Genomic DNA, 15,157 nt, shown 5'->3' on the forward strand with positions numbered 1-15,157 from the left:
TATTAAGAAATTCAAATTAGTAAGGTCCAGTGTAAAGCAGCTGTCAATGGAAAGGGTTAACTCCTTTACAGGTTTGAAAGAAGGCCTGATGTCATTACGTGACTTTGCGTACTCATCCAGATCTTTGTGCCTTCAAAATTTGCTTAGAAATTAGGAATCCGTTAAAACAGCAGAAATCATTAGTAAAGTGGTCATAATAAAAATCTTCCCATGGGAAAGACAGCCTTTTAGATTAAACTCCAAATTTTCTAAACTTCTAATTCAAGTACTTGCCAAAGATTTTTTTTTAATTTAAAACTAGACCACACATTTTTAATAGCTATTTTCTTTACTGAAATCCAATTTTCACACAAGCTATATACATGGCAACATTTCATTTATTTTTTACGGTCCCGTTTACTGAGCAAATCTTGTGTTTTATTTCTCACTTGGCTTTTTTTTTCATAACTAGGACAGAGTCGAGCAAGTAGGCTTTGAAAGCTGCTTTCCGTTATCTCAAATGTTCCAGTTTCAAGGCCATAACATTGTCCTTTGTTCTAAACTGCTAAAGTGTGCCGTTTTAACATTTTAATTTTCCCAAAGTTCCTTTTACACTTTCGCAGATAGCTCACCACTTGCCCAGGAGTTTGACCTAATCCCTGAAGGTATTTCTAGATTATTTCCAAACCTTTTAGTTTTATTTCTTTTTTTTTTTAAAAAGAGATCAGATTTAACTTTTTATTGTAAATGTATCGCATTTTGTTGTGCCTTTTCTTAACCAGTGGTATGTGAAACCTTCACAACAAAATTAACTCTTCACTGTTCCTATCCTAATTTCTGCTCCCCTTTTGTAGAATTTGTATTTATTGTTGAATTACGCAATGTCAAATATGGTAATACTTTTTTTTAAATATGTGAATCTTTTGCTCTGTAACTTCAATTTTGTGATACAGTATCTCATAAATTACATCTTTTTAAGCTTCAATTTCTGACGCAGTATGTGTACTTTTATATAAAGGTTTCCAAACCCAAGATTTTCCAATTCAACCAAAATTTTTATCAATGAGAATCACCTGAAATATCTCAAAATCCCAATTAAAATATTGTACTACCGATCTTTTATTTAAAAATCTCTTCACTGAGCTAGAAGCTTTCGCGTCAAGGTTTTACACAAAGGAAAATGGGCGCGTACTTCCCCAGCCCGCAGCCTCGCGCAAGCTTTTTTTTTAAAGGCATTACAACTTCCCTTCTCCGTTCTTTATCTCATTCCAAGACTAAATTTATTGTCTTTCAACCCAGTGTAATCAACGATTACGTGTCTTCTTTTGACAAGTGAGCGTGTCGAAAAAAATTTTTAAAAACCAACGGGACCACGCATTTTTTATCTTTTGCTCAACAAACCTATCCTTTGTGCATTTCCTAGCTCCGTGACTTATCATCCGAATAAATCCACACCTGCGTTTCTAACTTAAAATAAAGTTCAATTCTAGGTTCACACTTTCTTAAAACTTCCCACATATAGGACTGTTGTGTATCTGTAAAGCATGCACTCCCATGTTCTGCCACCAGGGAGCTCATCCCCTGAAGTCCCAAGGGATCCCAGCATTCCTTGGGAGCACTGTATATAAGCTGGCCCCTAAGGCCTGTTCCTCACTCTGGAGTGTCTTATTAAAGACTGAGGTCACTGTTATTTTAACCTCCCTGTGTGCAGCCTCATCTGTGTTAGGAACACAATAAGAACAACACTACAAAGAGTTTTAAAAAAAACTTTCGCTCTGTCTGAAAAAGTGGGTGGAGCCAAAACAAACAGACAGCTCCACCACTTTCCCAAACAGACTTTCAGACACATGAAAAATTAATAAATTTCCACCTCAAATATTCTGCAGTCAAAAATCACACAAGCACTTTCATTCAAAGACAGACATTCACAAAAGTCTTTCTTCATTCAACAAAGTTTATTGTTTGGCCGGCTCTATTTTTGGATCCTTACTTCACTTAAGATAGTCACTATCAAGTTTTTTTAATTTCTCACATATTGATTTACTTCCTCTGTTAATTTTACGTGGGATCGAAGAATCAGAATCCAGGCCTTTTCTATTACTTTCTTTTGTTTTTCCGCCAGGTGGCGGGTAAGGGACCCTTCCGGCCCTCACTCGAGTTTTGTTGGTACATTGGCCATTTCTGGGTAGGACTAGAACCGTTAGGAATCTACTCTGAGGTCCGCTTTCAGCTAATGCGACTTGAAGTAGGCCGTCTCTTGGCTTACTGCCGGGTCACAAGTCTGTGATAATTTCTTACAACAGGCTTATAATACAATCCTTAAATACTTTAAACAATTCCCGACAGCGCTCTAGGTCTCCTTAACGACTATCTACCACCGTTTTGCCTATTCCCACCCTGTTCACAGATTTGATTTTCGTTGGTCGTTGTGCACCGCCTGGTCCCTGGGGTATATTTCAAATTACAGTACTGGGCCCAGGAGATGTCGCTCGGTATCACGATCCCACGGTCTAAGTGTGTTCCCTACGCCTACTTAATCCTGGCCATCACGTGGGACCAAGTCCTCTTAATTCGGGCTCAGGCTCGGCGTTTGAGATATTAGACTGTCTCCTCATGTCGATCAACCAGCGTCCACCTTCAGCACCCTTTCTTATTTTAAAAAAAAATCTATACTCACCCGGTTCTTCCAAGGGTGTCCAGCGACTTCGGAATCCTGTTCGTGACGCCACTGTTAGTGCGAATGTTTCCCAGGAAGAATTACTCGACACTCTGGGTCGGTTCCAACATCAAAACGGCCTTTATTAAGCCTGCGGGGAGAACGCCTCTGGGTTACACCAGGCACTACTCTCCATCGAACAAAGAAATTCAGTGATATTTATATGTTTTACAACAGTTCACTACAATGACTCAACTTATGTCGGCTGGACACAATCCAATCGTAACTATTATAGATTACATACAGGTTTCTTTAGGCCAATAGAATTAACCCTCAAACATAAAGGGGATGCATGGTCAGCTTTTGTTTATCCAGAGCTGATTTATTCCTTGTGATGTTTTTCCACACCCCCCCTTATATCTGCTGTCTTTGGGTTCTGCCTGTGCCTGACTTTCTTATCTTAACACAGTTTCAGGGATTCCTTTGTTCAGTGTTCTGCTAGGACATCCTGGCTGGGTTTGTTCATTTAAAGACATTCTGCTAAACTGCAGTGTCATCAGCTATCCAGAAGTTAGCCAACTTGGTTAGCTGAATACCCCTAGTGCTTTGCAGAATCTCTGGCAGCTATCTTTTGTCTGGCAGCCATTTAACACATATATAGACATACATTCTGCAGGTGCCTTCACCTTTGAAAGTGCCCTACAACAGGGTGTTTGGAGGGGGTTCTTATTCATCATAATGGGAACTTCAACTTAAGGAGTTCCTATTATTATGAATGAGAACACATGTTATCTTGATTGGCTGCCCAGAGCCATGTGACTGCAGCTCCAGCCCTGCGCATGTCCTGACGTGCACACGCTGCGATGCGCAGTCAGTGGAGGCCTCAGGACCGGGAATTCGCGTGGGCACAACAGCTTCAAGTAAGTCTGCATCTTTATGTTTTTCCCTCGATTGCCTGCGGGGAGCAGCCAACCGGGATTTCTGGGTCATTGTGTTCAATTCTGGGCACCACACGTTAGGAAGGACATGAAGTCTTTAGAGAGGGTGCAGAAAAGATTTACTAGATTGCTTCCAGGGATGTGGGATTATAGTTGCGTGGATAGACTGGAGTATCTGGGGTTTTCCTTTACAGCAGAGAAGGCTTAGAGCAGATTTGATAGAAGTGTTTAACATCATGAAGGGTTTAGATAGAATAAATCAAGAGAAACTGCTTACAATGGCAGACAGGTTGATAACCAGAGGGCATAGATTTAAGGTGATTAGCAAAAGGAGAAAAAGTTTTTTTATGCAACGAATGGTTAGGATTTGCAATGCACTGCCTGATAGGGTGATGAATAGTAGCTTCCAAAAGGGAATTGGATAAATACTTTAAAGGTGAAAAAATTACAGGGATATGGGGAAAGATTGGGGGAATGGGACTAACTGGATTGCTCTTTGAAAGAGCTGGTGTAGACTCGATGGGCCGAATGGCCTCCTCCTGTTCAGTACTATTCTATGATTCTATGGGCTAGAAATTCCACAGATTTGTGACCGTTTTACCGTGAGGGCGAAGAGTTATATATTTTTTTTGCTGCTAAACGAGTTGCACAACATTTTGCGCCTGGACGGAAATTTCGGCAATGGTTTTGCACCGCGCTAAAAGTTATCGCCCGCGATTTTGTAAGCGTTTTTATGACGTCAATTGGCGTGTACCGTTGCACTTTCAGACATGGGTGATAAAGTCGGCGATATATGTTTTATCGCTCGCCCAGAAAAAACGGGCGCACCCAGCGCTAACGGTGTATTCTTGAAAACAGAACACAAGTTCAGTGCATCAAAGGATTTGGAGAAGGAAGGCTGCATTTTAAACAGTGACGTTTTATGTGAGTATCGTCATTTTAAAGGATATTTAGGACACTTTTTTTTTTAAATGGGGGCTATACTACTACCATTATTCCTGGCTGCTTTTTGTATGCAGTCGAGCTGGAGGAAGGCTTTTTGATGAGCATTTTGAGCAATCGAAGTGCTTGCAGACGTATGGGGAGGACGACTTACCCTCCACGAATTTACAGGGAACAGCGCTAATACGTGCAGCTCTCTGAGGCACAGTGCATTCGGCTGTGCTTCTGAAAAGAGGTGGTCACAGAGATATGCCAGCTCCTAAAGGCAGAACTACAGCCTACCAGCAGCAACAGGACTGCACTGCTCATCGAAGTGAAGGTGACTGCGGCACTTGCCTTCTGTGCCTCCGGTTCCTTTCGGGCATCGGCAGGGGACATCTGCTCCATCTCGCAGTATGCTACACATCGCTGAATTCACCAAGTGACTACTGCACTCTACGCATGCAGGTAAGGATTTTATAAAGTTCCCTATGACCAAGGAGGCACAGACTGAAAGAGCTGTAGATTTTGGACGAATTGCTGGCTTCCCCAAAGTTCAGGCTGCCATTGACTGTACGCACATTGCCCTGCGAGCACCTACCAATCCAGAGGTTTACCGAAATCGAAAGAGATTCCCACTCCCTGAACATACATATCGTCTGTGACCATACTCAGCGCATCATGGCAGTAAATGCCCAATTTCCAGGAAGCAACCATGATGATTTCATCTTGCATGAGAACAGTGTCTCATGCCTGTTCGAGCATCAACCACAAGGCCAGAGCTAGATGCTGGGGGACAAAGGTTACGGCCTCGTCACCTGGCTCATGACCCTCTTCCGGAATCCTCAGACAGGAGCTGAGCATCGCGATAATGACAGCCATGTAGCCACACGCGACATCATCGAAAAGACAATTGGAGTGCTCGAGCATCACTTCCGATGCCTGGACCACTCTGGAGGCTGCCTACAATACTCCCCTCAGCAGGTCTCTGAGTTCATTGTGGTGTGCTGCATGCTGCACATCCTAGCCATCATGAGGGAACAGGATTTGCTACTGGGGACTGCAGGACCACCTCCAGAGAGAGGGGAGGATGAGGAGCCTGGCGATGAACCCATGCCACCAGTCCCACCACCACAGGGGAGGCCTCGTGGAGCTTTTTGCCACTTCTAAAGCCTTACATCAACAGCTTTGCTTGAAGAGTGAACGGTATGTTTGACAGTTGCCTGCCCACTCTATCCCACCATGTTGACTATACCCTCTCTTATTCTGCAAATGAGACACTACACAGGAATGGTTACAGTGAACAAAAGAATTTATCAAACATTGTAATTTTAATAAGATTTATTAAACATATTGTAACTCGAATAAGATTTAACTTGAATAAGATTTATTAAACATTTCAAAAGTGGAACAAAATTTATTAAACATTGTGAATTGGGAAACTTATAAAGCTTTTATAAAATATCCAACAACAAAACAGCAACGAAACAACAACCCCTGCACCAAATGTCTTTTCCCTACGACCCCTCACTCACGTCATGACTACCCAAGTTGGCACCAAGAGTTCGTGCAGCAAAGCGGCCTGAGTCCTGCTGTATTGGGGCGGGAGACAATGGAGACGCCATGTGTGGGTCCCCTGGAGAAGCTCTCGGTATGAAAGGCCCAGCTTCTGAGTGGCAAGGCTCTTGCTCGGCCTCACCACTCTCAGGTGATGTCAGTCTGGGTGTGACACTGGGGACTGTAGTGTCAAAGATCGAGACCATCAATTGCACGTGGGCATTGACGGCCTCTGTGGTTTTGCGGCTCGCACTGACAATCTGCGACATGCCCTCCCTCATGTTTGCGGATAGCGCCGCAATGCTTGCAGCAATACTACCCAAGACCTCCAGGAGCTATCTGGTGAGCTGGATGCACTCCCCGGACAGTACCACCATGTCCAGGTGTGCGTCTGCCTGTCTGTCAGAAGACTGGCTTTGCCGACTCATTCTCCGGAGAGAAGGCATATAGGACTCAACCCCAGTGGTGTGTTGCTGCACGCCACTTTTACTCTTGGGCCTCAGATGGCTCAAAGCTCGAGAATGTTTCTTCCTCGGATGAGCTAGTGGCTGCAGCTAAAAGAGGTGTCGAGTGCCTCGGCCCACCCCCCCATCCCGGGATAGGTTACTCAGTTTGGTCCTCCTGTGGAGGTTCCTCGTCATCGGCATCGTCCTCATCCCCCTCCTCCACCCCCACATGACGGACTGAGGTGGAGGCTTCCATTCGAGGATGTGGCGCATGCGGCGACTCATCTGGAAATAGAAAATAGACGAGTGGTTAGCAGCAGGGGAGGGGGCAAGGTGACATAAGTAAGGTCACATAGCACAGGCTCACTTGAAGGACCGTCGTGACTGCATTATATGTAGTCCAGAAACACTGCATCACATTGTCCCAACCCTAGTCCAGATACATCACAGTGCCCCAACCTCAAATCTGTGCCACTGATAATTAACATGCATACAACACATTAGTTTCAGGTTGTTCTTAAAATTAAGGGACTCCTGATGATGTAAATTTGTGTTGCGCATTCTGATCATATTCATACATTTCCACTGCTGTGAATTTTGCTCATTGATGAAAATAGTACCTCGGAACCTAGTGATTATTTCCATAACTAAAGTTTCAGTGCATTAGTGTTTTTAACATTTAATTTTGAAAAAATTCCAAAAGCAGTCCCTGCAGTAAAAACAATCTTCAATCCCTTTTAATTATTAAGATTATAGTAGTATAACATTGTTTATATTTGTTTAGCTTGCTCCAGCTGCCAACCATTTGGGCATATTTGGAATCTCAGACTGCAGTCTGTGGTTCCAGACACACCCACAGGAAATGTAAACAATCAATACTTTGTTATAGCTCCATAATTAAAGGAGATTTGGTTTCTATCATCTCTTCTGCCCATCCAAAAACATAAAAAAGTCAGTTTTCTCATTTTTATCTAGTCAAATCTGGAGAGGTGAAGCACAACACTCCAATAAACATGTGCTATGATCTAAGATTATACTGTGGTCATATTTTTATTCTCAACCACAACTGGTGGAGCATGTTGTATTGAAAAAAGAAAGCTGTGAAACAGGGCTGCACCTTCAAGCAAAGTAATGCAGATTTTTAATGTTAATGATCTCTTTATTTTCAAGGCATCACCTGATAGATCAACACGAGCTCAGCAAAAAGAATTCCAAACTTGCATTTTGGACAGTGTGATGGATCACTTATTAGCAGCAGATGTTTTATTAGGTGGGTCTGACTACAGTTCCTTCTTCCCAGTGTCTCTGGAAGAGACACTCTAATTTGAATGAATTCCAACAAAAGGTTGTTCAAGCAATGTGCTAAATGTGCATCAATCTATGCTTTCAGATTATTTTATATGATCCTTTTGTTGGTTTTACTAATTATGGAGTAGAGTTGCCTGCATTGGATGTGTGTACCATTTGGTTTTTGGCTAAAAGAGACCTATAGTTTCGAAAGCCTATAACGGTACAAATCCTTACCAGTAGATGTCAGTAACAAAATAATACAAATGCACTGCTTAAATTAGCATTGGAATCCGAGATTTAGTGATAAGGATTCAATTGCTGAATTAAGAACATGAGAAATAGGAGCAGGAGTAGGCTATTTGGCCCCTCGAGCCTGCTCTGGCATTTAATAAGATCATGGCTGATCTGATCTTGGGCTCAGCTCCATTTCCCTGCCCACCCCCCATAACCCTTCACTCCCTTATCGATCAGAAATCTGGCTATCTCCACCTTGAATATGTTCAATGACCGCGCCTCCACAGCTCTCTGTGGCAGAGAATTCCACAGATTTACAACTGAGAAGAAATTCCTCTTCCTCTCAGTTCTAAATGGGCGACCCCTTATTCTTAAACTATGCCCCCTAGTTCTAGAATTAAAGAAAAACTGCATTTAAAAATAACTAACTCACCATTGTAGCTAATGTGAGTGACACTGCTCAATTTGAATCGGAATAATTGCTCACAAATTGGAGCAAAATAACATGTTTAAGTTTCTAGCTAGAGACCTGTAACAGGCCAGCACAGAAAATTCTATTTTCCACAAGCTGATGTTCTTGGCTGATTTTCTGAGGTTCCTAATTTTCTTAAAAATTGAAAGAATGAATATTGCTGGTCATTCTCTATGCTCATAATTTTTATTCATTCTATAGTATGGTGATTTCCACCATGATGAGCTTTTGGCAACCTTGAACTTTATTTTTCAGATTTGTGACTGTGGTATTGCAAAAATATCGTGTGTGTGTGTGTTTTTTTATGCCCTTTGATGGATAATGGTGAATTTAGGACATCTCTTGAAATGGTTATTTTAGTCCAGTTATTAGAAATTCTAGTTGTTTGTGATCATCATAATATTCAAAGCATCATGCTACAATTTTTAATGAGGCGAGTATAAAGTGCTGCCTCACCGAATAAAAAAAATTAACAAGGAAAAGTAAATATTTAGCAATGACAAATGAGCTCATCGTTGATGTCATGTTTTTATCAATATGTCTCGTTACCAGCTACATAGGACAGTTTTGAACATGGGCAAATTGATAAACTTGGTGTTCCAAAGTGATTGAGGAAAATTCTAATTGCATGATGCCTCACTTCAATAAACTCTTACAAACACATAACATGGCACTTTTTAAAAACAAGACACATAACTAAAAGTTTAAATCTTGAGGAATAGAAATTAAATTGAAGTTGATGTGTATTTATTATCGTTATGTAATACTGTTTATTGTGACTATCCTACTTAATTCTACAGTATAACAGAACATTTTTTTAATAACTATTTTAGGTGAAGATGCAACATTACCTATTACCAGTGGAGGAAGTTACAATATATTAGTGAACAATGTATTTTACTTCACACAGCGACTCGTAGATAAGCTTTGGCAAGGCATGTTTAGCAAGGAGTCCAAACTGGTGGTTGACTTTATTGTTCAATCGATAGGACAGGTAAGTTGATGTCATGAATGAGTCTCAAGAAAAATTAAACTAATTGTTCAATTTGTTAAGACAGAGCTAGTTATATGTAAATATAGAAAATGAAAAGGGAAAAATAGGGAATGCTAGAAATGCTTAGCAGGACAGTCAGCGTCTGAGATTAGATAATGGTTCAGAATTTGCTGACAAAATAATGACGCGTTAAAGGCGTACACAGTTATTAGTATGCAAAACATTCAGAAATTTGTGGCAAGGAAGAGATACACCATGGGTTGTGAATCATCACAAATTGCTGGATGATTCCGGCCACTCTGTCGTTAGCCTCCCTAAAACCAGAGCTCACTGTCAATCTCCCAATGATTATTACAAAATTGCTGCATTAATGCTGTAAATACGAATTAAAGTTTGGTCTGTTATTTAATAGCATAAGGACCCTATTTATGGGGCAATTTATGTTTCCAATGGCCTTTCACTTTGAAACCAGTTACCAATTAAATGATAATTGTTCTGCACATGCTACAAAGCATGCAACCAGGATGCAAGTTAAACTGATTTGTTTAACTGATTAAACTGATTCCTTAAATTAAATTGTTGTGGGTTCTGGATTGGAGGAAAGTCAATTCTAAATTTATTACAGCTTGTCAGGATTTAGAGGTAACAACCCCCACCTCGCCTCGCCTCGCCTCGCGCCACATAACTGCAAGACAATGACCAACTCCAACAAACAAGAGTCTAACCACCGCCCTTTGACATTCAACGGAATTACCATCGCCAAATCTCCCACCATCCAAATGCTGGGGTTCACCATTGACCAGAAACGTAACTGGACCAGCTACATAAATACTGTGCCTACAAGAGCAGGTCAGAGACTGGGTAATCTGCGATGAGTACCTCACCTCCTGACTCCCCAAAGCCTTTCCACCATCTACAAAGCAAAAATCAGGAGTGTGATGGAATACTCTCCACTTGCCTGGACAAGTGCAGCTCCAGCAACACTCGAAGCTCAACACCATCCAGGACTAAGCAGCCCACTGGATTAGCATTCCATCCACCACCTTAAACATTCACTCCCTCCACCACCGGCACACCATAGCTGCAGTGTGTACCATCTACACCGTGCACTGCAGCAACTTGCCAACGTTTCTTCGACAGCACCTCACAAACCCGTGACCTCTACCACCTAAAAGGATAAAGGCAGCAGGCACAGGGGAACACCATCACCTCCATGTTCCTCTCCAAGTCATACACCATGCTTACTTAGAAATATATCGCTGTTCCTTCATCGTCGCTGCATCAAAATCCTGGAATTCCCTATCTGACAGTACTATGGGAGTACCTTCACCGCATGGACTGCAGCAGTTTTAGAAGGTGACTTACCACTAATTTCTCAAAGGCAATTAGGGATGGGCAATAAATGCTGGCCTTGCCAGCAATGCCCACATCCCAGAAACAGAATTTTTAAAAATTGCAGTGCAGAATTAATTGTACTGAAGGGTGAGGAACACAATCCATCTCGATGGCGTCACTGCGAAATGCCGCACTCCAGCAAATTCTCGGCCAATGTTTTGATCAGAGATAGGATAATGTTTTGTGTGTGATCTTCAGGAATCTTTAAATTTTCAGTTTTAATGAAGGATCACACTTGAAACCTTGACCTTTCTTTCTCTTTCAGATGCTGTCTGATTTGTTGTGCATTTCCAGAATGTTTGATTTTATTTAAAATGTATTTTTATTTTAAAATATTTCACTGCTGTCACAATTCCAACTTGTCAGTTATTTATTGATCTTGCTGACAATTCCACCGTCAATAAAAAAAAAAGGAAAACCTTTAGTATTTCTTGAGAACATGAGCATGTTCTTGAGCTGGTACATCACTAAGTTTTTAAGAATGTAGTTTATGAATCCTAGGTTACATGTTGTTAAATGTTCAAGGAATGGCATCTCCATTACTTGGTAACATTCACAGACTCGAGGAGAGCCAAGATGGTGTGTGAAGAAAGACTTGCAAGCAATGTAAAAGGTATTGGCAAAGGTTTTTATAAACACATTAGGATTAAAGAGGGTCATTAAGGAGGGGTGTGGCCATGCATGAGTATTGAGAGATTATATAATCGGTAAGAAAATGGCAGAGTTCTTTGGGGAATATTTTACTTCAGTATTTACGAAAGAGAATGGACATTTTTAAGTGCTGATGAAAAAAGAAATAAAAGGGCAACCAATAGCTAAATGCATTAATAAGGAAACGGTCTCTTAAGGGCTGGCACTACAAATTGATATGCCTGGGACCAAGATGGTATGCAATCCAAAATATTGAAGGGGCCTAGTGAGAAAAACTGGAGGGGCTAACATTGATTTTGCAAAATTTATTGGAGCCAGGGGTTATGTCAAAGGTGTGGAGGTGGCAATTGTTACATTCCTTCAAAAAATCATAAAGGAATAAACCAGGCAATATCAATTGGTTAGATATATGTCAGAGAGCATAATTAGCAATAAAATAGATTTTTAGAAGTGACTAGATGGCTAAGAGATAGTCAACATGGATTTGTGAAGCGTAGATCATATTTGACTTGCCATAGAATTTTTGGAGAAAATAATGGAAAATAAAGATTTGGGGAGGGGGCTGGGGAAATGTGGAAGATGTAATTTATGTAGACTTCCAGAAAGCATTTGATAAAATGGTGTATCAGAAATTGTTTGAGAAAATTAGAACACATGACATCAAAGGGAAAGTGGTGGCATAGATGGCTAAAAGGCATACAGCAAAGGGTTATGGTAAGTGGATGTTTATCAGACTGGCAGACAGTGGCTGGCAAGGTACTGCAGGGATAGCTGTTGGGACTACTCTGTTTATATCAGTGATCTGAGCTTAGACATAAAGGGAACGATGTCTAAGTTTTATATTGATGTCAAACTGGGAGATGTAGCAAACTATTATGAAGAGTGCAGGAGGATTTCAATCTAGACAAGTGTGAGGTCATCCACTCTGGAACTAAAAAGGATAGATCAGAGTACTTTCTAAATAGTGAAAAGCTAGAAGAGCAGAGGTCCAAAGAGACTTAGAGGTCCATGTATATACATCATTAAAATGTATGTACTTTATGTAGTGTATGGAAATCAAAAAGGCTAATGGAATGCTGGGCTTTATATCTATAGGACTAGAATACAAAGAGGTAGAAATTATGCTACAGCAATACAAAGCCCTGGTTTAGACCACACCTGGAATACAGTGTTCAGTTCTGGGCACCACACCGTAAGAAGGATATATTGGCCTTGGAGGGAGTGCAGCATAGATTTCATCATAGGCAGTCCCTCGGGGTCGAGGATGACTTGCTTCCACACTAAAAATGAGTACTCAGCTGACTGATGAACTCATTTTAAATGGTGGACGATGCCTGTGCGTGAGTTCTTTTAACATGGGGTGGCCGTTGCACACCAGCCACCACGTGGGCTTGACAGAGCAAAGTCTTGGTCCAGTGGCAAGGGGATCCAAGATGACTGAAGACCAGAATCTGCCACGTGCCAATAAATACACACAAACTCAAACATACTCCTACTGTCGTCCTTCCTTCCTCCTCCCCACAGGACCCCTCTACGTGGAATTCATAGTGTGCAATGTGAGCCTCACAGCCTCGCTATTGGCCCATGCTGCGCCTTCCCTTGGTCTTGTCCACGCTGCTCCACTTCTGGGCTCCGACCTCTCCACTCCTCCGTGCCTCATCCGCCCCCTCCACTTCCGGCCTTCGCTCCTCGCTACTCCCGACCTCCGCTCCTCATCGCTTCCGACCTCCGCATTGTTGATTCTGCTGCTGCGATGGCTAGCTTTTTTTGATTTGCCACAGCTCCAGCCTCACGCTCCAAACTGCTGCTCCTGACTGTCCCATGAAGTCGGGCCTTTTTTGATTTGCCACAGCTCCAGCCTCACGCTCCAAACTGCTGCTCCTGACTGTCCCATGAAGTCGGACCTTTTTTGATTTGCCCACAGCTCCAGCCTCATGCTCCAAACTACTCCTCTGATTATCCCATGAAGTCAAGCTTTTTTTGATTTGCTCACAGCGCCAGCCTCGCACACCCAATTGCTCCTCTGACTCTAGATTTACCATAATGGACTCGGTGTTAAATTCCGAGGAGCGATTGCACAAGCTAGGGTTGTATTCCCTGGAATTTAGAATGTTCTGCGCTGATTTTCTCAAAGTTTTTAAGATATTAAGGAGAACTAATGGGGTAGATAAAGAGAAACTATTTCCGCTGGTTGGGAAGTTTAGGACTAGGGGACATAACCTAAAATTAAAGCCAAGCCTTTCAGGAGTGATGTTAGGAAACACTTCTGCACACAGTGGTAGAGTTTGAACTCTCTTCTGCAAACGGCAGTTGATGCTAGGTAAATTGTTAATTTTCACTCTGAGATTGGCAGTTTTTTGTTAACCAAAGGTATGAAGGGATATGTGACAATGGCAGGTATGTGGAGTTAGGTTACAGATCAGCTATGATCTCATTGAATGATGGAACAAGCTCGAGAGATTTAATGGCCTGTTCCTGTTTCTATGTTCCTGAGATAAACAAGCTAGAGGAATGTGCAGACAAGTGGCAGATGCAGTTCAGTCCAGAAAAATGTGCGTAATATGTTTTGGAAACAAAAATAAATAGAAATATATACCTCAAATGATAAGTTTCTCAATGCAGTGAAAGAGCAAAGGGATCAAAGTGTGCAGATACATAAATCCTTACAGTTGGGTGGACATGTGGTTTATAATTAGAAGAATTTGCTACAAAAGTCAATAAATTAGGATGAATCTGAACAAAATGATGGTTAACCCACTTCTATAATACTTGGTGTAGCTTTGGGATGTTCACTGTAGGAGGGGTATAATAGCCTTGGGGAAAGGGCACTACAAATCTACCAATATGATACCGGGGTGAAGAGTGAATTACAAGGCTAGAGCAACTAGGACTGTATCCTCATAAATTGAGAAGATTGAGGGAATGTTCAGAATGACAAATGCAATAAAGAAGGTAAACATAGATTATTTCCAATTAAATATTGTCAGGGTCGGCATTTATTGCCCATCCCTAGTTGCCCTAAGAAGGTCTTTTTGAACCGCTGCTGTACATGGAGTGAAGATACTCCATCAGTGCTGTTAGGTAAGGAGTTTCGGAATGATGTTTGACTTGCAGGGGAACTTGGAGGTGATGGTGTTCCCATGCAGTTGTTCTTAAGTGATGGAAATCATGGGTTTGAGAGATACTGCCGTAGAAACTTTGGTGAATTGCTCCAGTGCATCCAGTAGATAGCACGCTATAGCGACTGTACGCCGGTAGTGGGGGGAGTGGATATTTTAGCTGGTGGATGGGGTGCCGATCAAGCGGACTACATTGACCTGGATGGTATTGAGCTGCTTGAGCATTGTTGCAGTTGTAAGTGACTTGTACCATGTAGATGTTGGACAGGCTTTGGGGAGTAAGGAGGTGAGCCAGTCGCCACAGAATACCAAGCCTCTGACCTGCTCTTGTAGCCACGGGATTTATGTGGCTGGTCCAGTTCAGTTTCTGGTTAATGGTGACCCCAGGCTGTAGGGGAATTCAACGCTAGGAATACCATTGTATGTCATGGGGAAATGCTCTCTGGCTGGAGGTGCTCATTGCCTGCCACTGTGTGACGTGAATGTTACTTGTCATTTACCAGCC

General features: G+C 41.9%; 1 protein-coding gene across 1 annotated transcript in view; it reads left to right on the top strand.

The window, feature by feature from the left end:
- wdfy3 (WD repeat and FYVE domain containing 3) overlaps nucleotides 1–15,157 on the top strand; it is a 690,816-nt gene that overhangs the window by 427,752 nt on the left and 247,907 nt on the right. The window contains exons 36-37 of the mRNA XM_070871062.1: nucleotides 7,668–7,767; nucleotides 9,327–9,487. Coding sequence (XP_070727163.1) covers nucleotides 7,668–7,767; nucleotides 9,327–9,487 — 261 coding nt within the window. The remainder of the gene's footprint in view (nucleotides 1–7,667; nucleotides 7,768–9,326; nucleotides 9,488–15,157) is intronic.

This window comes from Pristiophorus japonicus, chromosome 2, assembly GCF_044704955.1.
Source record: "Pristiophorus japonicus isolate sPriJap1 chromosome 2, sPriJap1.hap1, whole genome shotgun sequence".
NCBI classification, from domain to species: Eukaryota; Metazoa; Chordata; class Chondrichthyes; family Pristiophoridae; genus Pristiophorus; species Pristiophorus japonicus.